The 27,872-nt window shown below is 36.0% G+C and overlaps 1 protein-coding gene across 30 annotated transcripts in view; it reads right to left on the minus strand.

Annotated features, from left to right (window-relative positions):
• Positions 1-27,872, minus strand: part of MEF2A (myocyte enhancer factor 2A) — a 144,734-nt gene that overhangs the window by 17,110 nt on the left and 99,752 nt on the right. For 10 of the 30 annotated variants that reach the window (XM_078375982.1, XM_054257198.2, XM_078375975.1 and 7 more), the window contains 4 exons: positions 26,696-26,827; positions 23,222-23,441; positions 22,106-22,165; positions 8,568-8,755 (listed from right to left, as the gene is read on the minus strand). In XM_078375982.1, coding sequence (XP_078232108.1) covers positions 8,568-8,755; positions 22,106-22,165; positions 23,222-23,414 — 441 coding nt within the window. In that variant the 5' untranslated portion in view covers positions 23,415-23,441; positions 26,696-26,827. Of the gene's footprint in view, positions 1-8,567; positions 8,756-22,105; positions 22,166-23,221; positions 23,442-26,480; positions 26,828-27,872 lie in introns of all 30 variants that reach the window. The other 20 variants (XM_078375980.1, XM_078375977.1, XM_078375974.1 and 17 more) reach the window with 4 other exon arrangements.

Raw genomic sequence — 27,872 nt, forward strand, 5'->3', positions numbered from 1 at the left:
TTTGGTTACTTTTCGTGTTTCATGATTATGAAAGATCCAGGTTTCTGTTTAAGTACAGTTTTCAATTCATGTGCATAAATACTCTAGAAGTGGCATTACCGGATTACAGCAAGCATTTATTATTTAAACATTTTTTAAGACAGGGTCTTGTTGTGTTGCCCAGGCTGGTCTTGAACTCCAGGGCTCAAGCAACCTTCCTGCCTTGGCCTCCCAAAATGCAGGGATTATATAGGCATGAGCCACCCTGCCTGGCCAGCAAGCGTATATTTAGATTCCTAAGAAGTTGACCAACTCTTCGAAATGGCCATACCATTTTAGATTTCAAGCATATATGAGAGACTTTTTGCTTTGCACCCTCACCAGCATTTCCAGTTTTTGGATTTTCTTACATTTAAATATTAACCATTCTACTGGGTGTGTACATAGTTGTATTAAGGTTTTAATTTTCAATTCCCCAAGACCTAATAATATTGAGCACATTTTCGTACACTTATTTGCCATCCAGGTATCTTCTTTTTGGAGTAGCTGTTCAGACCTTGTGCCCTTTTAAAAAACTGACTTGTTATGTTTTCTTACTGCTGGGTTTTAAGACTTCTTAAAATACTCTGGATACGAACTCTTTATTGGATATGTGACTTGAAAGTATTTTCTTCTAATCTGAAGGTCATCCTGTTATTCTCTGAACAGTGCCTTTCACAGAATAAAACTTAAATTCTGACAATCTCCAATACATCAGTTTTTCTTTTTTTAATGGATCCTGCTTTTGGTGTTGGATTTTCTCCTCTAAATTTCAGTTTCCCGTTTTAAATTTGGGTCTATGATCCATTTGTATTTAATTTTCTGAATGAAGTCTGAGTTATTATCAAGTGGATTTTCTGGTTTTGTCTTGTGTGGATGTAGAACTGTTTAAACACCATCAGTTCTAACAACCATCCTTTCTTTATTGAACTGCTTTACTACCTTTGTCAAAAATCCAGCTGAATATACATGTACAGGTCTAAATTTCCTGGGCTGTTTTGACCACTGATCTATGTGCCCATCATTCTGTCAACATCACACTTTCTTGTTACTATAGCTTTGTAGTAGGTCTTGAACTCAGGTCGTAAGAGTCTTTTTATTTTGTTCCTTCTTAAGATCATTCTGGCTATTGTAGTTCCTTTGTCTTTACCTACATATTTTACAATCAGCTTATTAATATCTACAAAAAAGCTTGCTGGGATTTTTATTGCAATTATGTTTAATCTACAGCTTGATCTGGGAAGAAATGACATCTTGACAATACTGAGTCTTCAAGTCCATTAACACGATATAGCTATTCATCTAGGTCTTCTTTTATTTCTTTCATCAGTGTTTTGCAGTTTTCAATATACAGACTGTACATCTTCTGTCAGAACTGTATCAAGATGCTTCTTTTCTTTCCTTTTTTTAATTTCAAATTCCAATTGTTCACTGCTGGCATATAATCAATTTTTATATACTAACTTTGAACCCTGTGACCTTGTTAAACTCACTGATTGGTCCCAGGAGATTTCTGTAATTTCTTTATACTTCTCTACATGAAAGAATGTATCTTATGTGAATAGAGACAGTTTAATTTCTCTCTTCCCAATATGTATGCATTTTATTCATTTATTTTTGCCTAACTGTACTGGCTAGGACTTTTACTACATGATGCATATGACTGGTGAGAAAAAACATCATTACCTGGCTCCAAATACTAGAAGACTGAATGCTTTCCCCTTATAAAGTATTTTAGCTGTATATATTTTCTGTAGATGTTCTTTATTAAGTTCCCTTCTATTCCTAGTTCGATGAGAGTTTTTTTCAAAAAAATCACAACTAGATGTTGAATTGTTAACATTGTGATTATACTGATTAATTTTCAAATGTATACTCAACCTTGCATTCCTGGCATAAAACCACCATGGTCTTGATATTTTATCCTTTTTATTTATTGCTCAATTTACTAATTTTTTACTGAGGATTTTTGTGTCTAGAGTTCATGAGGATGTGGATTTGTAGGGTTTTTTTCCTTCTGTTGCCTTATTTTGGTTTTGCACTGGGGTAAGGCTGGCCTAAAAAAATAAGTTGGAAAGTTTTCTCTCCTCTCCTAATTTTTTCTGAAAGAGACTGTATAGAAATGATATCACTTCTTTCTTAAATGTTTGGTAGAATTTGCCAGTTAAATCATATGGGTCTGGAGTTTTCTTTTGTGAAAGGTTTTAAAATAGTTACTATTCAAGTTAACTATTTATTCTTCAATGAATTTAGTAGTTCCTTGGTAGTTTCTATCTTTCAAAGAATCTGCCCATTTCATCTAAGCTATTAAATCTATTGGAACAGAGATGCTTATAGTACTCTTTTAGTGTCTTTTGAGTAATATATCCGCTCCTATTTTTGATACTGATAACCTGGGTCTTCCCTTTTTCATTGGTCAGCTTGGATACAAGTTTACCAATTTTATTGATCTTTTTAAAAAAAAAGTTTTTGGTTTGCTTTTCTTTGTTTTCCTGTTTTAAATTCATTAACTTCTGCTCTTTACTTTTCCCTTTCTTCTGTTTGATCTGGGTTAAGTTCACTCTTCTTCCTTGAGTTTCTTAAGGTAAAAGCTTAGATTGCTGATTTGGGATCCTTCTTTTCCACAGAGGCATTTGTTGCTATAAATCTCTCATCATCACTACTCTAGTTGGGCCCCAAAATTCTGGTGCTGTATTTTCATTTTCAGCTATATGTATTTTCAAATTTCCTTTGAGATTTCTCTCTGGTCCATGGTTTATTTTAAAACATGTTATTTAATGTCTAAATATATGGCAGTTTTCCTACTATCTTTCTGTTACTGATTTTTTGTTTGATTTCATTACAGCCAGAGAATATAATATGTATGATTTCAGTTCACTGAAATTTGCCAAAGTTTGTTTCCTGGCACAGAATATGGTCTAACTTGGTGAGTGTTCCATGTGCACTTGGGAAAAATGTGTGTTCTGCTGTTGTTGAGTGATGTGTTCTATAACTGTCTCTTAGGTCATGTAGGTTGAGTGTTGCTCAGATCATCTAGATCCTTACTGATTTTCCTGCCTACTTGTTCTATCAATTACTGAGAGGGATGCTGAAGTCTCCAACTACAATTGTGAATTTTTCTATTCACCTTTTAATTCTATCAGTCTTCACTTTATGTATTTTGAAGGTTGCTATTAGGTGCATATACATTAAAGTCTGTTATTTCTTGGAAAGTGGACTATGTCACATCCCTCTTTATCACCGATAGTTTTGTGAAGCCTACATTGTCTGAAATTAATAGGTCTGCTTTAGCTTTCGTTTTGGTTAGTGTTTGCAATGGTAAATTTTCTCCATCCTTTCACCTATGTCTTTATATTTATAGTGGATCTCTTATAGGCAGCATACTGTTTGGTTTTTGCCTTTTTATTTTTGAGACAGAGTTTTGCTCTTGTTGCCCAGGCTAGAGTACAATGGCATTATTTCAGCTCATTGCAACCTCCGCCTTCTGGGTTAAGCAATTCTCCTGCCTCAGCCTCCCGAGCAGCTGGGATTTAAAGGCACGCCTCACCACGCCCAGCTAATTTTGTATTTTTAGTAGAGACGAGGTTTCTCCATATTGGTCAGGCTGGTCTGGAACTCCCACCTCGGCCTTCCAAAGTGCTGGGATGATAAGCATGAGCTACCTCATTGCTTTTTAAGAAAAACACACAAATCTGACAATCTTTTAGCTGACTGTGTTCTCACCACATTCAATGTGATTACTTACATGACTGGATTAAAAGCTACCATTATCTTGCTTTTTGTTTGTCTTCTTTTCTCCCATTTCTTGGGCTACTTAGAACATTTTTTATATTTCTATTTTCTCTCTTCTATTGACTTATTTACACCTCTTTTAAAGTTTTCTTCTGTAGTTGCACTAGGGTTTACAATATATACACATCTTTAGTTACTTGTATTTCGTCTTTAAATAATATTTACATCATGTGTAGAGTCAATTTCTCTCTCACCCTTTGTTGTCATATATTTTACTTTTACGGGTGCTACAGCAACAAAATACACTGTTACTATTTTTGCCTTATATAGTCAGATACCTCTTGGAGCAATTAAAAAGAGCGAAAGCACTAGGATCTTGGTTTCTCTTATTCCCTATAAAAATAATGTTCCTTGGAGAAATGCCTGATTCTAGGACTGGGACAGAAAATACACCAGATGAGCCTAGAGCATATTATAGTGCCAGAAAATAAAAAAGTACCCACTCCCCCTGAAAAACCCCCACAAAAATAAGGTTATATCAAAGGGACACAGGAATCAAGTGAATAGCCCTCAAAGCTAAAGCTAGAACAAAGCAACAGAAAAAAGTGGTATTACATTATAAAACAAAGTATTAAAATAAATATCCATGAGTCCATATTAATATAAACAGTTGAATAAATGAGAGAAAACAGATAAATCTCTTGAGTAGAAGAATTTCAAATAACTTAGGTAGATACCCTTCTCGTAAGAAAGTGAAGCTTTAACTCCCCGCTCCTTAAAAGTGTGAGCTGCAAATGGTAATTTTCTACCCAAAGGCCAGAGTACGAAAAAGCCGGAGAAAGAGTAACTTTACAGAAAAGAAACCTGTAAAACTGTTAAACATCAGCGAGGTGACCAAATTAACGTCAGCAATAGTTACGTCGATACAGGATGGTTATCCCAAATCTGAAAATCTGAAATGCTCCAAAATGCAAAACCTCTTGAGTGCCAACATGACACTTGAATATAGTACTCATTCAATCATTTTGGATTTCAGACTTCTGGATTTGGGATGTTCTACTTATTAGTATAAGGCACATATTCCAAAACCTGAAAAAATCTGAAATCTGGAACACGTCTGGTCCTGGGTATTTAAGATAAGAGATACTAAATGTAGTAGGCACTGGATATAATGTGATGAAAATGGTGTCTTAAATCATGGCCCACCTCCCTCAAACCAACAACCACAATCTAGGCATGAGAAAAACATCAGACAAATCTTAACTAAGAGGCGTTCTTTAAAAATACCTGATTAGTACTCCTCAAAACTGTCAAGGTTTTTAAAGCAAGGAGTCTTAGAAACCCTCACAGCCAAGAGGAAGCTAAAGAGACATGATTACTAAGTGTAATGTGGTACCCTGGATTAGATCCTAGAATAGAAAAAGACACAAGGTTAAAGATAAGTAAATCTGAATAAAGTACGAACTTCAGTTAATAACAACATATCAGTACTGGTTCAAGAGTTGTGACAAATATACTAATGTTAATAATAGAACAAATTCTGTGTGGGGTACGTAAAAACTTTATGATCTTTGCAATCTTTCTATAAACCTAAAATTGTTCTAAAAATAAAAGGTTTATAAAATGTAGGAAAAAACAAGTTTAATTATTTTATCTTCATTTATTGCATTTCCATGGTTCATTTCTTTGGGTAGATGCAAGTTTTTGCTGGCATCACAGCCCATCTCGTGAAGGGCTTCCTTTAATATTTCTTGTAGAGTAGGTCTGCTGGCAATAAATTCCCATGACTTTTGTTTGAGGAAGTCTTCACTTCTCAGAGATATTTTTGGTGGGTCGAGAATTTTGGGGTGAGAATTTTTTTTAAAAATTCAGCACATTAAATAATGTTACTACTCCATTTTTCTTGCTTGCATAGTTTGTGAAGAAAAAAGTATGGTACTAATTCTTATCTCTGTTTTGCTGTATACAAGGTATCTCTTCTCCGGCTAAGATTTTTCTCTTGATCTGCTTTCAGCACTCTGAGAGTGAGAGTGTGGGTGTGCGTGCATCTGTGTGTATGTGTGTGTGTGTGCACTGGTAGTAGTATTTATCCTATTTGGTACTGGTTATTATTTAAAATATTATTCCTGTCCTCTTATGTTATACCATTTGATAAAGGCCTATAGCTCTTGGATACTTTATTCTCTTTTTTTAATTTTGTCTTGTTTTCATTCTTCTTTCTCTTTGTATTTCAGCATGGGTAATTCGGACAAAGAGACCTATAGGTTTTTCCCTCCTGCTAAGCTATCAGTGCAAGACTTGAGTTAATTTCATTAGAAGCTGAACTGGGTTTGAGCCTTACTGTTGCTCTAGTTACCATCAGGGCACCTACTACAAGCTTCACATCCCTATGGAGGTGGGGATTTGCATGCCAGGTTTTCCTGAAGTGACTGCTCCACTCTCGGTTTTAAGTCATCCCCTCTCATTGTGCCTAAGGCTGTGGTCTTCTCAGTCATCCTGCCACTCTCCTGGCATTGCTCCTTACTGAGCCTGTCTTCCTATTCCTCTACCAGGTTGAGATATTTTGCCTCTTTGATTAAACAGGATTTCAACAGTGTCTCAAGAGTGATAATGTTTGTCGTTCATCTCCTCACGGATTAAAGCTTTTGTTCCACATGAGAGAAAGAAGACAAAAAGATACCATAGTGACTACTCTTCCCTTCTCCCAGTTCTACACCACAGCGAGACCTTTTCAGGAGCTTCTAAGCACTCCATGGGATTACGGAGAAAAAAGTCTACAAGGGAACATACCCACCCTGTGTCATACTACGGCCCCAGGAGTTTCACACAGTTCTGCCAGTGTATACCTGGCCTCCAGCAATTCAGCAATCACCCTAGCTGAACTCTTACCATCTGTGTCTTGCCTAGTGCTCAAATGTCATCTCTCCCCACAGTACCTGTGATTCTGTAGCATCTGGCCCAGTTGGTTGCCCTGAAATCTCAGCACTATAATGGGTTCAAGGAAAACTATGAACTTTCTGTATATCCAAGTCTGTTTTAATTGTAAGGCTGTAAGTGACTAAAGTTTACAGATTTCTGTATCACCAAATAAAAAAGTACTTGTTTTTTGACCTGGACTATAAGACTTATAGAGATAAGATCCTAGCTCGATTTTGTACCACCTTGAACAAGTAATAACCGTTAACTCAGTTTCCTCATCTTTACCTTGCAATGATCACAGTTTGAAAATTAAATGAGACAATATACAGATGAAGGTGTTTTGGAATCTACAAAGCATTATACAAATGTGGAATTATCATCTAAGCCTGGCAGCATCACTTTCACTTAGCAAAATGTCAAATGGTGAGTTTAGCAGCTGCACAGTAGAGAGAACACCTGGCATATCATTTAGTATGCTAATAGTCAAACAGTTGCTAAACTAAGGAGTTTTAAAACTTGATTCCATATTCTAGTTTTTTTCTACCAGAGACTAAGGAGGATAAACATATTGTCCTGTTCTTAAGTTACCATTCAAAAACAAATGAGACCAGAACCCTAAAGCCATCATCAAGGAGCGGAAGGAGGACACATGCATTCCTTATACAGTTAAATAGAAAGGTTGCTAGACAACGAATAATAAAGAAAATTAACTGGAGACTAACTCATTCAAGTTGTGCGTGCGCACTCTTCCCTATCCTACAATAGTTCTGTGGTATTTAGAATTTTTTTTGAGACAGAGTCTTGCTCTGTCACCCAGGCTGGAGTGCAGTGGTGCAATCTTGGCTCATTGCAACCTCTACCTCCTGGGTTCAAGCGATTCTCCTGCCTCAGCCTCCTGAGTAGGATTACAGGAGCCCACCACCACGCCTGGCCATTTTTTCTATTTTTAGTAGAGACAAGGTTTCACCATGTTGGCTAGGTTGAACTCCACACTTCGGGTGATCTGCCCACTCCGGCATCCCGAAGTGATGGGATTACAGGTGTGAGCCACTGTACCCCACCTGGTATGTAGAATTTTCTAACAAAGATTTAGTGCTTCTCTCATAGAAATGCATGTGTAATTGATTAATGAAAGTATGCAAAGTACAGAGAATAACTCATGTTTAATGCTTCTAGCCTGGTAAAATTAAAATTAAACATAATATCATCTCTGATTTTACTTTTTAAAAATTGATTCAAAATGTGTTACATATTAATGGGATATGTAACAAATATGAGTATTTGTTACATTCACAGAATGTGTAATGATCAAGGTCAGGGTTTCCAGGGTATCTATTACCTTGAGTATTTATCCTTTCTATGTGTTGGGTACATTTCAAGTCCTCTCTTCTGGCAACTTTGAAATATACTCCATGTGCAATGTTGCTAATTATAGTTACCCTTCTCTCCTATCAAATACAGGGGTATATCTGTTCTATCTAAGTGTGTATTTTCACCCATCAATCAACCTCTCTTTATCCCCTCTCCCACCCACACACCCTTCCCAGGTTCTGTTACTCTATTCTCTAGCTCTGCAAGATCAAATTTTTTTAGGTTCTACATATGAGAACATGTAGCATCTATCTTTCTGTGCCTGGCTTATTTCACTGAACACAATAACCTCCAGTTCCATGCATGTTCGTGTTTAGCTTTAATTTTAAATAACCATTCAGCAAATTTCCATAATCTTATTTTTGTGTATCTGAAACAGACTTGTCTCTTCAAATGCTTATTTTGAATGGAAATATTCATTAGGAATAGATGCAGATTCTACGGTGGCACAGAAAACTCCAAAGGAAGCTAGACTATGTATAAAACAAGTGTTTTAAAGAATGAGGTTGAAGAAAGGTTCAACTTACTAGTGGAGGCATCATGCCCTTGCTTGAAGGGGGGATGACAACTCGAAGATCTGGTTTTCTACTGTTCATTCCAAGATTACCACCACCTGGTGGAGGGGGAGACTTTGTAGGCATGACTTTGCCTAAACTATTTGCACCAGTAGCGCCAATCAAATTTGGAGAAGCTCTTGAGTTTACAAATCCATTTCCTGGGGGGAAAAATACCATTCAATAATGTGAGAAGAGTTATTAAAATACTTTAGAACAAACAAATCAAGACTTCCCCAGTCCAAGTTGCAAATACATTTTATAATAAAACTCATTACAGGTTGAGTATCCCTTATCCGAAATGCTTGGGACCAGAAGTGTTTCTGATTTTGGAATACTTGTATTACATACTTATGGGCTGAGCATCCCTAAATGTGAAAATCCAAAATCCTCCAATGAACACTCTTGAGAGTCACGTCCGTGCTCAAAATGTTTCAGATTTTAGAGCATTTTTTATTTGGGATACTCAACCTGTGATAACTAATGTAGTATCTTTGGATACTTTAAAAATAAGCAAAGAAAGACAAGCAACGGTGGCTCACGCCTGTAATCCCAGCACTTTGGGAGGCTGAGGCGGGTGAATCACAAGGTCAAGAGATCGAGACCATCCTGGTGAACATGGTGAAACCCCGTCTCTACTAAAAATACAAAAAACTAGCTGGGCACGGTGGCACGTGCCTGTAATCCCAGCTACTCAGGAGGCTGAGGCAGGAGAATTGCCTGAACCCAGGAGGCGGAGGTTTCGGTGAGCCGAGATTGCGCCATTGCACTCAAGCCTGGGTAACAAGAGCGAAACTCCGTCTCAAAAAAAAAAAAAAAGACAATCAAAGTCTGAGATACATATAAAGCTTAAGACTAATGATACTTGTTTTCCAGCATTACTGCTTGGACTTGCTGAGAGAGATTTAAAACACAATACATTTCTGGCCAGGTGCGGTGGCTCATGCCTGTAATCCCAGCACTTTGAGAGGCTAAGGTGGGTTAATCACTTGAGGTCAGGTGTTTGAGACACGCTTGGCCAACATGTTGAAACCTCGTCCCTACTAATAATACAAAAATTAGCCGGGTGTGGTGACGTGCAGCTGTGATCCCAGCTACTTGGAAGGCTGAGGCAGGAGAATCACTTGAACTGTGGAGGAAAAGGTTCCAGTGAACCGAAATAGTGCCACTGCACTAGACTTGGTGACAGAGTAAAACTGTGTCTCAAAGAAACAAAGAAAAGACCACATTTCCAACAGGGCATCTCAAACAGGCGACTAAAATTATGGCGGTATTGTAGAAAATGACTGAGACCAGCCTATTCATTCACGCTTGTGATAGCAAAGGTGCTGCTACTACCAAGTTCTGACTAGTGAACCAGGTATCAGAGCAGCTTCTTAACTGCAGCGCGTTCAGCACTCATCTCTAATGCCTCATTCTCACCAAGTACTTCTTCCTTACGGCTCTACTTCAGCTGGTTGAGCTTCTTCAGCTTCATTAAGGTCCTTATTAAATATTTCTGATTTATCTCACTTTAATCATCTTATTCCTATTTTTAAACCTTCTCTAACAGAACCTTCCATCTCTCTTGGATGAAATGAGGAAAAAGGCATATTGTGATACATGCTCTGTGTATATATTACTTTTGGGTACCAGTTGATATAAAATAAATATGAAAACATCCTGTTTTCATGAATACTGTAGTCAGTCATTCTACACCTTCCCATGTGTAGGAACCATGTGGACTGGGTGGGGCTGACTCTACTGCAACCCTCCCTCCAACCCACATTCCAGCCTGGGTGATAGAATTAACCCAATCAAACAAAGACAAAGAAAAAAGAATCAAAAAACAATAATAAACAAAGCCTCCAAGAAATCTGGGATTATGCTAAACAGCCAAACCTAAGAATAACTGGTGTTCTTGAGGAAGAAGAGAAATCTAAAAGTCTGGAAAAACATATTTAAGAAAACAATTGAGGAAAACTTCCCTGGCCTCACTAGAGATATAAAAATCCAAATACAAAAAGCTTAAGGAAGACCTGGGAAGTTCATTGCAAAAAGATCATCACCCAGGCATATAGTCATCAAGTTATCTAAAGTGAAGACAAAGGGAAGAATCTTAAGAGCTGTGAGGCAAAAGCATCAGGTAACCAACAAAGGAAAACTTACTAGATCAAAAGCAGATTTCTCCCCAGAAACCTACAAGCCAAAGGGATTGGGGTTCTATCTTTAGCCTCCTCAAGTAAAATAACTGCCAGCCAAGAGTTTTGTACCCAGCAGCACTGTAAGATTCATGAATGAAGAAGAGATAAAGTCTTTTTCAGACAAACAAATGATGAGATAATTTGCCACAACCAAGCCAGCACTACCAAGAAACGCTAAAAGGAGTTCTCAATCTTGAAACAAAACCTTAACATACACCAAAATAGAACCTCCTTAAAGCATAAATCTCACAGGCCCCATAAAACAATAACACAATGAATAAAATAGTACCTTACATCTCAATATTAATGTCCAATATAAATGGCCTAAACGTTCTACTTAAAAGATACAGAATGGCAGAACGGTTAAAAATCCACCAACCAAGTATTGGCTGTCTTCAAGACACTCAAATAACAAATAAGGACTCATATAAACTTAAACTAAAGGGGTGAGAAAAGATACTAGAGAATCTAGAGGAGATGGATAAATCCTGGAAATACATAACTTACCTGGGTTAAATAAGGAAGAAATGAAAACTCTGCATGGACCAATAACTAGTAGCAAGAATGAAACAATAATTTTAAAAACTGCAAACAAAAAAAAGTCTAGGACCAGATGAATTCAGAGCTGAATTCCATCAGGCATTCAAAGAAGACTGGGTACCAATCTTACTAAAACTATTCCAAAAGATAGAGAAAGAGATAATCCTCCCTAAATCATTCTATGAAGCCAGTATCACTCTAACATCAAAACCAGGAAAGGATATAACAAAATAAAAATAAACTACAGACCAACATCCCGTGATCAAGAATATACCATCAAGTGGGTTTCATACTAGGGATACAGGGAGGGTTTAACATACACAAGTCAATCAGCAAAACTGGCATAGAAGGGACATTTCTCAAAGTAATAATAACCATCTATGACATCTTTACTGGATTCAGTAAAGTTTCAGGACACAAAATCAATGTATACAAATCAGCAGCACTGCTATATACCAGCAACGATCAAGCTGAGAATCAAATCAAGAATTCAACCCCTTTTGCAACAGCTGCAAACAAAACAAAACAAAACAAAACAAAACAAAACAAAACAAAACACTTAGGATTATATCTAACCAAGAAGGTGAAAGATTTCTACAAAGAAAACTATGAACCATTGCTGAAAGAAATCACAGATGACACATACAAATGGAAACACACCTCATACTCATGGATGGGTAGAATCAATATTGTGAAAATGACTATAACGCCAAAAGCAATCTACAAATTCAATGCAACTCTCAACAAAATACCACCATCATTCTTCACAGAACTAAGGGGAAAAATCCTAAAATTCATACGTAACCAAAAAAGTCTGCACAGCCAAAGCAAGACTAAGCAAAAAGAACAAATCTGGAGGCATCACATTTTTCATTTCAAACGAGGCTATAGTTACCAGAAAAGCATGGTACTGGTAAATATAGGCACACACCAATGGAACAGAATAGAGAACTCAGAAATAAAGCCAAATACTTACAGCCAACTGATCTTCACCAAAGCAAACAAAAACAAAGTGCGAAAAACACACCCTATTCAACAAATGGTGCTGGTGTAATAGGTAAGCCACATGTAGACGAATGAAACTGGATTCTCATCTCTCACACAAAAATCAATTCAAGATGGATCAAGACTTATATCTAAGACCTGAAACCACAAGAATTCTAGAAGATAACATCAGAAAAACTCTTCTAGACATTGGCTTAGACGAAGGGTTCATGACTAGGAACGCAAAAGCAAATATGACAAAGACAAAAATAAATAGATGGGACCAAACTAATTAAACTAAAAAGCTCCCACACAGCAAAAGAAATAATCAGCAAACAGACAACGCAGAGAGTGTGAGAAAATCTTCATAAACCATGCATCTGACAAAGGACTAATATCCAGAATCTACAAGGAACTCAAACAAATCAGCAAGAAAAAAACAAATAATCCCATCAAAAAGTGAGCAAAGGACATAAATAGAGAATTCTCAAAAGGAGATATATGAATGGTCAACAAACATATAACAAAATGTTCAACATCACTAATAATCAGTGAAATGCAAATAAAAATCACAATGAGATACAACCTTACTCCTGCAAGAATGGCCAATATTTAACAAATCAAAAAATAATAGATGTTGGCATGAATATGGTGAAAACGGAACACTTAGACACAACTGCTGGGAATGTAAACTAGTATAAACACTAAAGAAAATAGTACAGAGATTCCTTAAAGAACTAAAAGATCATACAGTTTGATCTAGCAATCCCACTACTGGGTGTCTACCTAGAGGAAAAGAAATCATTATATGAAATAGACACTTGTGCACACATGTTTATAGCAACACATTTTGCAACTGTGAACATATGGAACCAGTCTAAACGCCCATCAACCAACAAGTGGATAAAGAAAATGTGGTATATAAATATATACTATGGAATACTACTCAGCCACAAAAAGGCTAAAAATAATGGCATTCAAAGCAATCTGGATGGAGTTGGAGACCATTATTCTAAAAGAAGTAACTCAGGAATGGAAAACCAAACATTGCATGCTCTCACTTAGAAGTGGGAGCTAAGCTATTAAGATCCAAAGGCATAAGAATGATACAATGGACTTTGGGGACTCAAGGAGGAAGGGTGGGAGGGGGGTGAGGCATAAAAGACTATATGTTGGGTACAGTGTACACCGCTCAGGTGAACTCTGAAATTACTGCTAAATAACTTTTTTCCATGCAACAAAACACCACTTGTTCCGCCAAAACTATTGAAGTAAAAAATTTAAAAAATAAAATAAAATAAAAAGGTTGGGGTGTGGTAGCTCAAACCTGTAATCCTAGTACTTTGGGAGATCACCTGAGGTCAAGAGTTGGAGACCAGCCCGGCCAGCATGGCAAAACGCCATCTTTACTTAAAAAAAAAAAAAAAAAAAGCAAAACTAGCCAAGCGTGGTGGTGCATGCCTATAACTCCAGCTATTTGGGAAGCTGAGGCAGAATTGTCTGAGCCGTGGAGGCTGCAGTGAGCCGAGATCATGCCACTGTATCCAGCCTGGGCTACAGAGTAAGATCCTGTCTTGAACAAACAAACAAAAGAATTTTTGAGTTCCAGATAATTAGTGGGTTTTTTTCTTCCTTAGCCTCACCCAATTCCTCGTTTCCTCCAAAATGTTTACTAAGTGACCCAACTCAGTTTTCATTCGTATGTATGATTTAATTTTGCTGTGGGGGCCGGTATTCAGTTAACCTCATGAGGTTATTTCCTGCATTCTGCTTTCATTATCTTGAAGGGGTATGTATTAAATCCTTTCCACACCCCATAGAGTGATTTCCTGCATCCTGTTAAAGCTTCAGAAAGCAGTGCAGATTTAAAAAACAACCACTTCACCAGGCCAGCCCCTGTGGAGTAGAGATCACAATGAGTTGGACAGAGGTAACTGCTAAGCCAGACATCTGAAGGATTCCAAATGTTATTAAATAATTTTATTCAAACATAGGAAGGCTGAATACAAACTTCATTTTGCATAACAGTATGCAAATGTCAGATTAGTAATGTTTCTTTTAATATACAATGGCATGAATATGTGTTCTGAATCTGATTTTAGAAGACTCTTATTTACTTGATTTATACTCAAACCTGAAGGAGAACGTAGAATTTCCTCTCAAAGACATAAAATGATGTAAATATGTAATTCAGAGCCATGCATCGTCAAGAAGCACAAATACTATTTTCCCATGTGCAGTCCACAGTGCTTTTTTAGATATGACACGATGGTAACTCATGAGAATCAAATTTCATTGAGTAAAAGCACAGTATTTCTTGGTGTAAAGTCAGGAGTCAGTAGCAGATAATGATTAGAGGATGATGTAAGTGTTTGGTAACTTGCCAGGCTGAAGCTAAGATTATCTACTATGAACGACTTGTTATTTTGGAGATTACAGTAAAATATACCCTAATATCTACCTTCTTACCTCCAGCTCAATTTTTATTACAAAAATGAACATTTTTGAGATAGACTTTTGAGGTAAATACTTTCGTATATAACTCATCTTGCCACAGCATACAAATCTAGGAACTATAGTATCTACCCTAAATGAATAAATTCAATTTAATGTGATTGTTGTTACAACATGTTTCCAGTTTTCATGGGAATTTACTATCCTAACACAAATGTGAAAAAAAAAATGCTCTTGAGCAAACTGTATACCTACCTATGCCTTCAGAAACTTAACAGAACTGATCTCAATTACAGTCCTATAGCTATGAGACAGGTCATTCAATTCCATCAGTCTGGCTCATATTTCAAAATATAAATCTCATCAGCTGAAATAATGCATTCAAGTGGCTGGCAAGTACTCTGTGTCCTTAGATACTACTCTTCTAGGGTTAAACTGTAGACAATGATGTCATTTATGTTTTACTATGAATTCATTTCAGAAGTCCAACTGACATGAAGTCTTCAAAGGATTATGAAAAACTCATTCGAGGCAAATAAAATTTGACATTCAGCTGATCAATAAACAAAAATATACTTTAAAAGTTATAAAATTATGTCATTTGTACAAAGACCTGCTTGAGGTTTCTAAAAGTAGAAAAGATCACAGGGCTGGTTTGAGGCAGTGAGTTATGTCAACTAATCAAACTCCTTGTTCTACTCTTTCTCCTCTTCTCACTACTGCACTTGACTACTCTAAAATAAAATAACAAATAAATTAAAAAGATCACAGGTTTTAAAACAATTGACGACATATGAACTTGATTCAGTGAAATTTCCTGTAAGATGGTCAGTATGGATCCTGTCCAATAGAAACTTATACAAAAAACAGGCCATGCTCATGGGGTCTGCTTTTCTTTGTGAATACTGTATTCCCCCCTCTAGCCCATGTGCCTGCCCCCAAAAGGCAACATTTCTTCTTCTCGTTCAGAAACTTCATGTATCTTCATGAAGCATGATGGCTGGGGCACATTCAACTTCAACTATCACCTCCATGTGAATGACTGAAATCTGGGTTTCTGCACTGTCTTTCCTAATTTCCAACCCATATTCAATAATCTGGTGGCCACTTTCACCCAGACATGCTGCTGTCATCTCAACTCAACCTGTTCTACACACTTCTACTACTGCTGTCTTCCACCACTCCATCCCCACCTTCAGAGCAATCACGCTTTCTTTATATCTTTCACCTCTTCCATCTCTTCTTTTTAACTGCCAATGCCCCTGTGACAATGAAAATCCTTATTTTACCTTCATTCAACCCCAAATAATTCCAAGAGTGCCTTGAGCCTTTCTATGTTTAGTACCATATATATTTTTTCTCTTTCTCAACATGTTATGAAAAAGTGAAGTTGCTGGATATTTAAGACTTTATTTTATGCTTGATATTTAGAAGTGTGCCCAAAGTAAAAGGTCCCCAAAGTCATTTGAACTACAGTATAAACCGAGTATTAAAGATAAACTCCCAGTAGAGAAAAATTGTAAATCATAATCAAATAAGCAAATTATTACTGTGAAAGATGTATACCAATTACAATATGTACAAAACAGCCAAGTTTTACTTGCAGATGACAGATGGAACACAAGTTATAAGTAAAAAATAAAGAAGTGTTCTAATTTACTACAAATAAAAGTGTTATGACTGTAGGGGTAACCATATCAATACAGCATCACAAAAACCAGAAAAAGAGAGTGAAAAACACTTGTAGTCCATCCCACCATCTTAACTGTTATAATCTCTTTGGATTTTCCCCTTTTTGTTTTCCATGCTGATATTTTTTGCTCATTTTTAAATCACAATTAAAAAGATATTCAGTTGAAATTTCATTTAACTTCATTTTCATATAGCCGAATACGTTGATTTCTTCCTGTTATTTATTATTACAAATAAAGTTGCAATGAAGCTTTGCTTATTCTAACTTACCTCTTTAGGAGAGATTGCCAGAAATGGGATTAGTGGGCTTGGAAGAGTAAACATTTTTATGATGACTGAAATATCTTGCCAAAACCTTTTCAGAAAGATTGTTACTAATTTACAAAGCCACAAAAGCATGCATGAGATAATGAGGTTCACCAGGCCTTCGTTAGCACTGAACATCACAATAAAAAGTGCTAATGGTAGCGAATTAGTAATAGTATTCTTTTGTCATTTTAATTTGAATTTCATGATTACTACCAATGATGAACATCCTTTTCTGCTTTTGAAATACTAGTTAGGTTTTTTTTCAAATTGTGTATTTTGGCACAATTAAATGTCCATTGTTAAACATTCTCCTAACTATTGCTTAGATTTTATCTTACTTTTTTTCTTTAGAGAGTGAGGAACATGTATTAATATTATCTCACATAAGAAGACTGGGGGAAGACTGGTGCCAGACTCAGTTGTTCAGCAGCTCAACACTGAGAGCCACCAGGCTTTTCACTGTATCATCCTTGGCATGTTGACCTGTCATCTTAAACTGACTTGTCTCATGATCTCAAGCTGGGTGATTTCCAGCTGCCACATGCAGACAACAATGTCCAAAGACTCAAAGGCTACCTATCTTATAGGTTGTCTGTGCACAAATGTGAGTGTGTCTATGAACTTTTTTCTTTCTGAATTTTGGAATACTTTAAACATAAAATGTACATTATTTTCTCTTATAATTTAAACAGTGCTTTTATAATTGTGGTTATAGTTCCTTTATTATTATAGCTAGTGTATTCTTATTTTCAAAACTGTTTTCTTGCTAATGTAACACATAAACAGAAAATGTACAAAACAAAAACGTATAGGTTAAGGATTTATCATAAAATGAAGATCCATGTAATCACCATTCAGATTAAGAATACTGCCAGAACCCCAGAAGTTTCCATAATTGGGACCCCTAAAATATTGCCATAGTCCCACCTACCCAAAGTAACCACTACTGTGAATTTTACAGTAATTTCTTGGTTTTTCATTATGGCTTTACCATCTATCTACACAAGCCTGCCTAACACTATAGTTTTTTTGGCCTGCTTTTCAAACTTTATATAGACAGAATCTTGAGTATGTATCTATCTTCTTTAATTAATGTTTGGTGAAATTCATATCCATGTTGAGTACTGCTGAGGTTTCATTTTCACTGCAGTATAGTATTCTTTGATAGGAATGTACTCTCTTATATTTATCCACTCTACTGTTGATAGAAATCTGTACTATTTCTAGATATTGACTTTACCATAATGTTGTGCACATTCTTTTACATATCTCATGGTGCACAAATGCATTTCTCTATAGTGCATAAGGATGAGTGAAAATTCTGGATCACAGAATACACACATCAACAGCTCAAGCAGATAACGCCAAATTGTTGCAACAACTTGTCCTCCCATTACCAGTGTACGAGTTTCTGCTTTTTCATAGCTTTGTCAATACTTGGTATTATCTACTTCATTTTAGCAATTCTGGTGGGTGTGCACTGTTCTCTCTTTGTAGTTTAATTTTACATTTCCATGACTACTGAGACTGAGCATTTCCTCACATTTAGCAGACACAACTTCTTTTGTGAAGTACCTGTGTTCTCTTGCACATTTTCAAAAGTTGAGTTTTCTTTTTCTTATTGATTTGTAGATATTCTTAAAAAAACCCTCTAATTGATTATATATATACTATATATATTCTCCCATTCTGTCTTGCCTTTTTACTCTCCTTACAATGTTTCTGATGCACAAAGGCTCCAATTTTAACACAGGCAAATTAATTGATCTTTCCATTAGGCTTTCTTTGGTTTCTTATTTAAGAAGTCTTTCCCTTTCCTGAGTTTGTTCAGGGCTTTAAAAGTCTCAAGGTTGCCTCTTGTTTCAACAGTACATGGGCCTGAAGTTTCCAGCTTTAGGGATGCAGGCAGAAGACGCAACAAAAATTAAAATATGAAAGAGGCAAACAAATTATGCATTTGAAAATGACAATTTTGGTAAAAATGATATGGCTTAAAGGTAAAGCGAAACTGATCTGGAACTGACCTATCACAAGTTTCTAAACTGGAACTGATGCAGTAAGTTATTACACATATACAGATAAAACGTTATTTAAGCCAGTAGAATTTGCAATCCATGCAAATGCAGAATATACTTTCTTTTCCAGTACACAACACAGACAAAAATTGAGCACACGCTGGCCCACAAAAAGTATCAGCAAATTTCAGAGAATTTAATCATACAGCATTCTCTGGTAACAAAACAGTCTGGCTAGAAAATAATACCTAAAAGATAACTAGAAAATCCCCATGTATCTGAAATTAGGAAATATAATTCTAAGTAACTTGGAGGTTAAAGATATAATGAAAAATAGAGAATATTTGGAATTGAATATTAGTGCAAGCGTTCAATTTTATTAGTCTTTTAAACAATCAGTATTTGTTTTCTTAATTCAATTTATGTCTACTTATCAATACTTGTATTTTTATGATGACTGAAACATCTTACCAAAATCTGTCCAGAAAGATTGTTACTAACTTACAGTGCCACAGAAGCACGAGATCATCAGTTTCACCATGCCTGAAATAGAACATTTTTTATTTTCTATTTCAATGCTTGTATCTTCATAATTTGCTTCTACTGACTTTAGGTTTAATTTGCTGCCCTTTTCTGACTTTCTGAGAAGGAGGTTTAGCTCATCATCTCCCAGTCTTTCGTTCATTAAGGTTTAGATTTCTCATATAGTAGAGCATTATCTGTATTCCACGTGGATTTTGTAGGGCTTCCCAATTTGTGGCTTGTTTATATGTTGTTGTTAGTTTTGGAAAATTCTCAGTGATTATCGTGTCAAATACTGCTTCTGCCCAATTTTCTCTGACTTTGCTTCCTGGGACTCCAATTTAACACATGTCAGACCTTTTTATTCTTTACTCTGGGTTTTCTTTTTAATTTTCCATCCTTTGGTGTCTCCAAAACTCTGGATAATTGTCTTCTATCTTATCTTTTAGTTTCTTAATTCTTATATTTGTTTTGTCCAAGCTGTTATTAAGCCCACCTGTGAAGTTCTTAATATTACGTGTTTTTCTTCTAAAATATCTATTTTTTAAAAAATTTCAGTTCTCTGTTAAATTTCCAATCTTTTTATTGTTTTTAAATACCCGTGAACACAGTAAACACTGTTACATTAAAGTCAAAGTCTGTACCTAATAACTCCAAATTCTGGAGTTCCCAGAAGGCTGGTTCTATTGTTTATTTATTTCTTCAAGTTTTCATTCGCTTTATTTGTGTGTGTGCCTAGTTAGTTCATCTTATGTGCCAAGTAGAAATAATAAGCTCTGAGATGTTTTATTTTATTCTTTTTTTGTTGTTGTTGAGACAGAGTTTCACTCTTGTTGCCCAGGCTGGAGTGCAGTGGCATGATCTTTGCTCACTGCAACCAACCTCTGCCTCCTGGGTTCAAGTGATTCTCCTGCCTTGGCCTCCTGAGTAGCTGGGATTACAGGCACTCACCATCACTCCTGGCTAATTTTCGTATTTTTAGTAGAGATGGGGTCTCACCATGTTGGCCAGGCTTATTCTTCCAGAGATTATTTGCCTTTCCAGGAATTCTGGAACCCCCAAATCTAATTTCTAATTGCCACAATCTAGTTTTAAGAAGCCGGATGATACACATATAAGATGTCACTACTAAAAAGAACTGTTTATCTCTGGTTTACTTTGATTCTAGAGTCCAGCCTTTTGGGGTGTCAACCCAATGTGAGAGAAGCATACTAGGCTCTTACAATTCTTGGTGGGCCCTGAACTTATTATTTTGTTGGGGGGATAAAAAACATATGAGAAAAGGGACACAGAAAGAGTAAGTGGGCATGCAAACAATTGAAACAGGAATTGAAAAAAAAGCCATAAATATTTGGAAATACACATACAAGAGTAGCAGCTCTAGTGTTTAACTGGTATGACCTTTATGTATTTTCACACATTTGTTTTCTGTTAAATAAAACTCCACATAGATCTTATCTGTTTAATTCCATTAAACATTTAATACTATGACAGATACAATTAGGCAATTATTCCTACTTTAAGTCACTAAATATTTTGTAACTTGTCTTAATAATATCTTTATTGATGTTTATTTTTTCCTCATCATTTTTATTAAGTCATTCAATCATCTCCATAATTTTAAGGCAGAAGCTCCTTACATTTTGTGGAGTGAATGGGTTGAACACATACAGTTAGGAATTTAATCCTATAAGGGATTTGTTTTCAGATTTCTCCAGAACACACAGTATCCCAAGCAGGGAAGGAAATGACTGCCCTTGCTTTCAGATAACCATGATGTTAACTGTAATTATCATAGATTAACGGACTCATATGTCTTAAAGTGATGAAAATCCAAAGGGGTACAGTTATTCTTTTAACTTCTTTGACATACGCATCATGTTTTTGTAACGTTAAGATCATGCTGTATCTTTAGGAGCACTTCATGCCTGGGCAGACATATTTATGACGTGTTTAAACTGCTAGTCAGTCAGCACGGGAGGGGTCCTAGAGTCAAATAACCTCTTTGGCCACAACTATGACAATGTATGAATGTTCTACCTGTATCAAAGCAATTAACTGAGACAAACCTTTTTTCTCTCTCTCTGTTGCTTAGTAACCGAGTCTTGTTCTGTTACCCAGGATGGAGTGCGTGGCATGATCCTGGCTCACTGCAACCTCTGCCTCCTGGGTTTAAGCAATTCTCCTGACTCAGCCTCCCAAGTAGCTGGGACTACCAGCACACACTCGAACCCCTGGCTATTTTTTTTTTTTAATTTTAGTAGAGATGGGGCTTCATCATGTTGCCCAGGCTGGTCACGAACTCCTGAGCTCAGGCTATCCACCCACCTCAGCTTCCCAAAATGCTCGGATTATAGGCGCGAACCACTGTGCTCAGCTGAGACAAATCTCTTAATTCTCTTTCTCATTGTAGAAGTAGACCCACGGTTTCTCTTCATTCTAATCTCTCTGAAAACATTTCATGCTATTGTAAGAACAGTTTGGTCACAGTCTACTTTGGTAAGAAGAGAAGATACAGAAAGTTTCTCCTTAAGAAATTATCTTGATGTAAATGTTGCTTTAAGGCAATTTAGTCTTTAGAAAAGAACAATGTCTGTTATAGAGGAGGCACTCAATAAATACTTATGGAATAAATAACTGAAGGCCAAGATTTTTAAGGAATAAAATATGACTGTTGTAAAAAAAATGTTAAGTATTAGTGAAAGTACCCTTCAGAAGGAAATTTCACAGAAGGCTTTACTGAAGAAACAACAATCCTTTTACCTCAGATAGGAGAGATACCTACAAAACGAAACTATAGGAATTCACTCACCCACTGGGCTGCTTCCAGCTCCATTTGGCACTGTGAGGTCTGTAGTGCTCAACATTCCACCTAACAACATTATGGAGAGAAGAGAGAAGGCAGAGAATGAATATGAAATAGCTCTCTTTATCTGACTGAATGTGAACTGAATAGAGGTAACTCTCATTGTAATCCTGACCAGACACAAAAATAAAAACAGGAGGCTGAGGCAGGTAGACACCTGAGGCTGGGAGTTTGAGACCAGCCTGACCAACATGGAGAAATCCCATCTCTACTAGAAACACAAAATTAGCCAGGCATGGTGGCACATGCCTATAATCCCAGCTACTTGGGAGGGTGAGGCAGGGGAATCCATTGAACCCAGGAGGTGAAGGTTGCAGTTAGCTGAGATTGCCTCCAGCGTGGGCAACAAGAGCAAAACTCCATCTCAAAAAAAAAAAAAAAAACACACACAAAAAAAACTAGCCAATCTGAAGTTGTCATTAATATGTAATCTGATGTAGTTACATATCTCATATATATGAGTTTACCTTTCAAGCTGGATGCCCACCTTCAATACCAAATAGTGGTATTGCATCATTACCAAAATAGTACATACTGATAAAAATGGGGGCAGTGTGTGGGGAGTAGGATTAAATCATTAACTTAAATCCAGGACTTAAGGGACAGGAGACACTGCATTACACAGACTAATACAATAAATGCAATGTAATTTTCTGCTGAATTAATGAAGTAATTCAGCCAGGAGGAAATGCAAAAATACTCTACCTCCAATCAGGTAAGTCTATCGCCCATATTTCTAACATGAATGGCTCACACTCTACTTTGAATCCTTGCTTGTGATATCTAACTGAATTTTCTGCCTGTCAGAGTATGGCTTTCCCATGAGAAGGAAAAGCGTATAAATGGCAGGTTCTCAGTACTGCTCTAGTTTGCATGACACAATGCTACACCCACAATTGATTTTCAAAAAAATACTTTAAAATGGAGCCAATTATGTAGCCGTGATTCCTGCTCATCAAAGCAATAAAATTAAGAATAGCAAAATAAGAAACTGCTTATGTTAGCAATGAGTTTTTCCTCTCTCTTTATTAAAGAACCAGCAGAACAGGTATCACCACCTACCTGCATTGCCAGTACTTGGTGGCCTCTGAGGAGCTCCGGGGGACACATTTCTATGTAATGTGCTTTGAGGTGGAGAGAGCATGCTTGAATCTGTTAATGTTGAGCTGGCTGCCAAAGATGGGGACACCAGTGAACTCCCTGGGTTAGTGTAGGACAAAGCATTGGGGCTGGTCACTGGAACTGTGACAGACATTGAAAAGTTCTGAGGTGGCAAACCAGGCTGTAAATAAAGAACAAGAAGGAAAAGACTGTTGGTTTCATATTCATCTACAAAGTAACTTATGAACTTTAATTTGGCAAGGTAACTCAAGTTACTAAAAGTACAGGATAGGGATAGGTTCATAACCAGTTTACAGATTAAAGCTATTTTCTTTGGAATTATATTTGAACATGAATATGCCTGACATGAGCCTTTTCAATTTCATAGTTCTATATATTAATATATATAAATACAATATAATGTATATATTCTGTATCTCAAATATTCATAAACACAAAAATAAGAGGATGAACCTGATAATAAAGTAGTGTTGTCAAATTTAGGCATTACAAAATATATCAGTCATCAAATAAGCATAAATTGGCACTTTGATGCAAACCAGCTTAATTACTTTACATTTCTATTGGGAGATCCCAAATATAATAGAAGGAGAAAAGTGGGTACACATGTTGTTAACTTAATATGTCAAATTTCATTAATTATAAATATGCCCCATTCTGATTTAACTGACTTTCTAAAGGGCAAAACCAGAAAAAAAAAAAAAAGTAATTATATACATAACAATGCAATTTGAGTATAATGAAAATGCAAAGAAACCTAATCTAAACAACAAAATTAACTACTAACCAAGCCAGTAATAAAAGTAATAAAGTTTTTGGTATCTTCTTTAAATTATATGAAGATTAAATTACAAATATTATAAATGCTAATCTTCCCTCCCTCTAAATTATTCCATATCCCCTTTAAAAGGATATTTTCTATTTTTCTCTTGCATTTCCTCCATAGACCATTTACAATATGCTTGTTAACCATGATAAATAATGTTCCTCTTTATAATTTAAAGCGGGAGAAAATAAAACAACTTTACTCTGCCCTCATTTTAAAAGACTAACATCCAAAAGTAAGGTAACACTGCTAATTCAAAGTTGGAAGAATATATTTTATTGGACTTTATTCAATAGTTTATTTCATGTAGAAAAATTATAATACATCAACAAATATAAAAACAGTGGGCATATGACAATTTTTTTCAAAAGTAAAACAGTTTTATTTGTGCAATATCTTTGCAACTTTAACATTAACCGCAAGGTCAACGACATCATTTTATTTGCCACTGAAGCGTTTTTAAGAATAATAATGGTATTTGCCCCAAAATAACTCCTTAAAGCTATTTTTTTGTGAGCTGGCTTCTTATATAGGTTGAGCATCCCTAATTTGAAAACCCAAAATCCATAACTTTTTGAGCACCAACATGATGCCACAAATAGAAAATTCCACACCTGACATCACGTGTGGAAATGAAGGCATACACAGTTTATTCAGTGTCCCCAAGGGAAAAGGACCCTTCCAGTCTCCCTTCAGCTTCGATGTATCTTTTCTGTGCATGCTCAGACTCCCTCACACAAGCACACCCACAGAGGGTAATCAAATGGCACATGTGTAGGCTACACATGCTAACAGCAGTTTCCCATAATGCTCGGGGCCAAGACCTACAACAGGGGTAGCTGAGACAGTGACACCTTTGCTCTCCAATGTTCCATGTACACAAACTTTGTTCCATGTACAAAATTATGAAAAATATTGTATAAAACTTTCTTCAGGCTATGTGTATGAAACATTAAGGAATTTAATGTTTAGACTTGGGTCCTGTCCCTAAGATATTACATATGCAAATATTCCAAATTTTGAGGAAAAAAAAAAAATCCGAAATCTGAAACACTTCTAGTCCCAAGCATTTCAGGTAAGGGATACTCAACCTGTAGTACAGAATTACTATGAAGAAATGATCATGCATACTTGCATACTTTAGGGCATAGTTTTGAGAGAATTAACTCTGATGTTAAAATAAATGTCAGCATTGAAACTAATTTGTTTAAGGGAGGTTGACCTACATATACAGAATTAGAAAATTAGATCCAGAATAACCATTTTAAGTAGCTCTTGCCAATGGAGCTTCCAGTGAGAACTCTTTGAAGAACTATCAAGCTTAGGAGCATGAGCTCAAAGACAAATACTCTTTTGCTATGGTTAGATAAATGAGTATACAGAAATTGTAAAGTCACTATTTGTTTTGCAATCAATTTAAGAACACTGCTGTCTTAAATTAAAATTAAGCCAGGCTGCTCTTCCTTAGTATCTATAGCATAAGAAAAGAACAAAACTTGGCTGGGTGTGGTGGCTCACGCCTGGAATCTCAGCACTTTGGGAGGCCGAGGTGGGCGGATCATGAGGTAAAGAGATGGAGACCATCCTGGTCAACACGGTGAAACCCCACCTCTACTAAAAATACAAAAATTTGGGAGTGGTGGCGTGCACCTGTAGTCACAGCTACTCAGGAGGCTGAGGCAGGAGAATTGCTTGAACCTGGGAGACAGAGGTTGCAGTGAGCCGAGATCACACCACTGCACTCCAACCTGGCAACAGAGCAAGACTCTGCCTCAAAAAAAAAAAACAAAAAAAAAACAGAAGTGGTGGCATTGTTGCCAAGTGATTTGGGGACATTTACAAACAGCAAAGCAGTAAGCTTAGCTCTACTACTATTGCAGTAACTATACCAAATAATTAAAAATAATTTAGGAAAAAGTTTTGCAACAAACCTGACTACCTTACCTTTTGCTTTCTCAAGATCTATTTAAGAACATGTAAGGTTTTGAGTCATGGGAGTAGAGGGAAAGTTTTAGACATACTCTATATTATAAATCATAGAATTTTAGAGCTGGAAGATACCTTAAAAACCATGAGAGCCAACTCACTTACTTTATAGATGAAGAAAGAATTCAAGATGTTTAGGTGCCCTATCCAAAGGTATTGGGGGTAAGAAGTGGCAGAGTCTGTATCGGCATGTTTTCTCTTCACTTCTACATTTAAAATGCTGAACATGTATAAGACGACTTCAGCAATTTTACCTTAAAGTTTTATAAAAAATACTAATAAAATGCCTTTCTTCCCTTCTACTTCTTGTCATCACCCACTATAAAAAATGAGCAACAAGATGTTTGGTCAATCTCTTCATGCACAAGATAAAAGCACAAACCATACTTTAGTACTCACTGCGATTTTATGATTCCGCATCATATTATCAAATTCCTCATTAATTTTTTTATATTTTTCTTCTGTATGTGGAGTTAGCACATATGAAGTATCAGGGTCTGGGCTGTCGCACCCTCTGTGTTCCTTCTTGTTCAGAGCCTAAATAATGAAGTTAACAAAAAGGATCAACAAATAAAAAGTAGAGGTAAAGTAAAAGTACTTACAGGGCCTCGTTTGAAAATAAAATCACTATCTTCATTTAGTTTGCTGAATCTGTCCTCCGAGAGTGGACTGTGCTCAAAGTAATCGTCAGCATCAGGGCTCTCACAACCATTAAGGCCTTTCTTTCTTAAAGTCTGAAATACAATTGGAAAATTCACACACAAATAATGCTAACTTGCCAAGAGTTTTTCTGTAAAATTTATTAAGAGAGCACAGATGGAATGAATTGAATTATACAAGAGCCACTGGAACGGTTTCTAAATGTTCACAGATGTATTTACTTCTTCAAATAAGCTAAGTATTAGATATAAGTAAAATTAATTCTCCCATTGTACACGTTAAGAGAAAAGGAACATTTACTTGTTTGAATTATTCCTTTCTAAACTTCTTAAAATACTAAATTATCACTGCTCTGACAGTTAAAAAACTCAAATCTGATTAAAGCCTGATCAATTTATCTGATATAACCAATGCATGAAAGAAATAAGACTCTATAAAAATGATGCCTTGAGAAGTTATAGTATTTTTATAAACTGAACATTTCAGCAACTTCATTACTGACATTCTTTTCTGCCTATCAGAGTTTATCCTATTCAACAGAAAGAATTAGCACAATATCCCAATCATTTCACTCCTATTATTCACTTTCCTGTATAACATTCAAACTTGATAATTACTTGTCTGTAATGACTCTTTCCTAATTAGAATGTATAAATTATTAGTGACTTTACATATTTTTTAAATTTGCACTTAAAAGTTATTCAGAGTATATTTCATGGTTTGATTTAATCCACTGATTTGACTTCTGGAGAATTTTCTAGAGTGCCATTAAAGTATCTCCTGGATTATACTGACTTCTCTTCTTCTTATTATGGGATAAGTATAATGCAAAAAACAGTTGGTTTTCTGATTTTTATTTTTAACTTAAAGTCATCCTGAAATAACTTGTCCAGTACTTGCAAGAATAAATTAAAAACCAAGAGCTTGAAGATCTATGGAATATTCATTGATTTTCAGAATGTCTAATTTCTTTCTTTCTTCTTAAAACCCTGGTGAGTCTTATTTTAAAGTAGAGTTACTGAAATGGCTGAGACTTCTTGATTTTCTGGCCAACTCCAGAAAAGGATTAGGAAGTTAAAATTTCCAAGTCAAAGCTTCATCACTGAAGCTTAGTCTTAG

This window comes from Callithrix jacchus, chromosome 6, assembly GCF_049354715.1.
Source record: "Callithrix jacchus isolate 240 chromosome 6, calJac240_pri, whole genome shotgun sequence".
NCBI classification, from domain to species: Eukaryota; Metazoa; Chordata; class Mammalia; order Primates; family Cebidae; genus Callithrix; species Callithrix jacchus.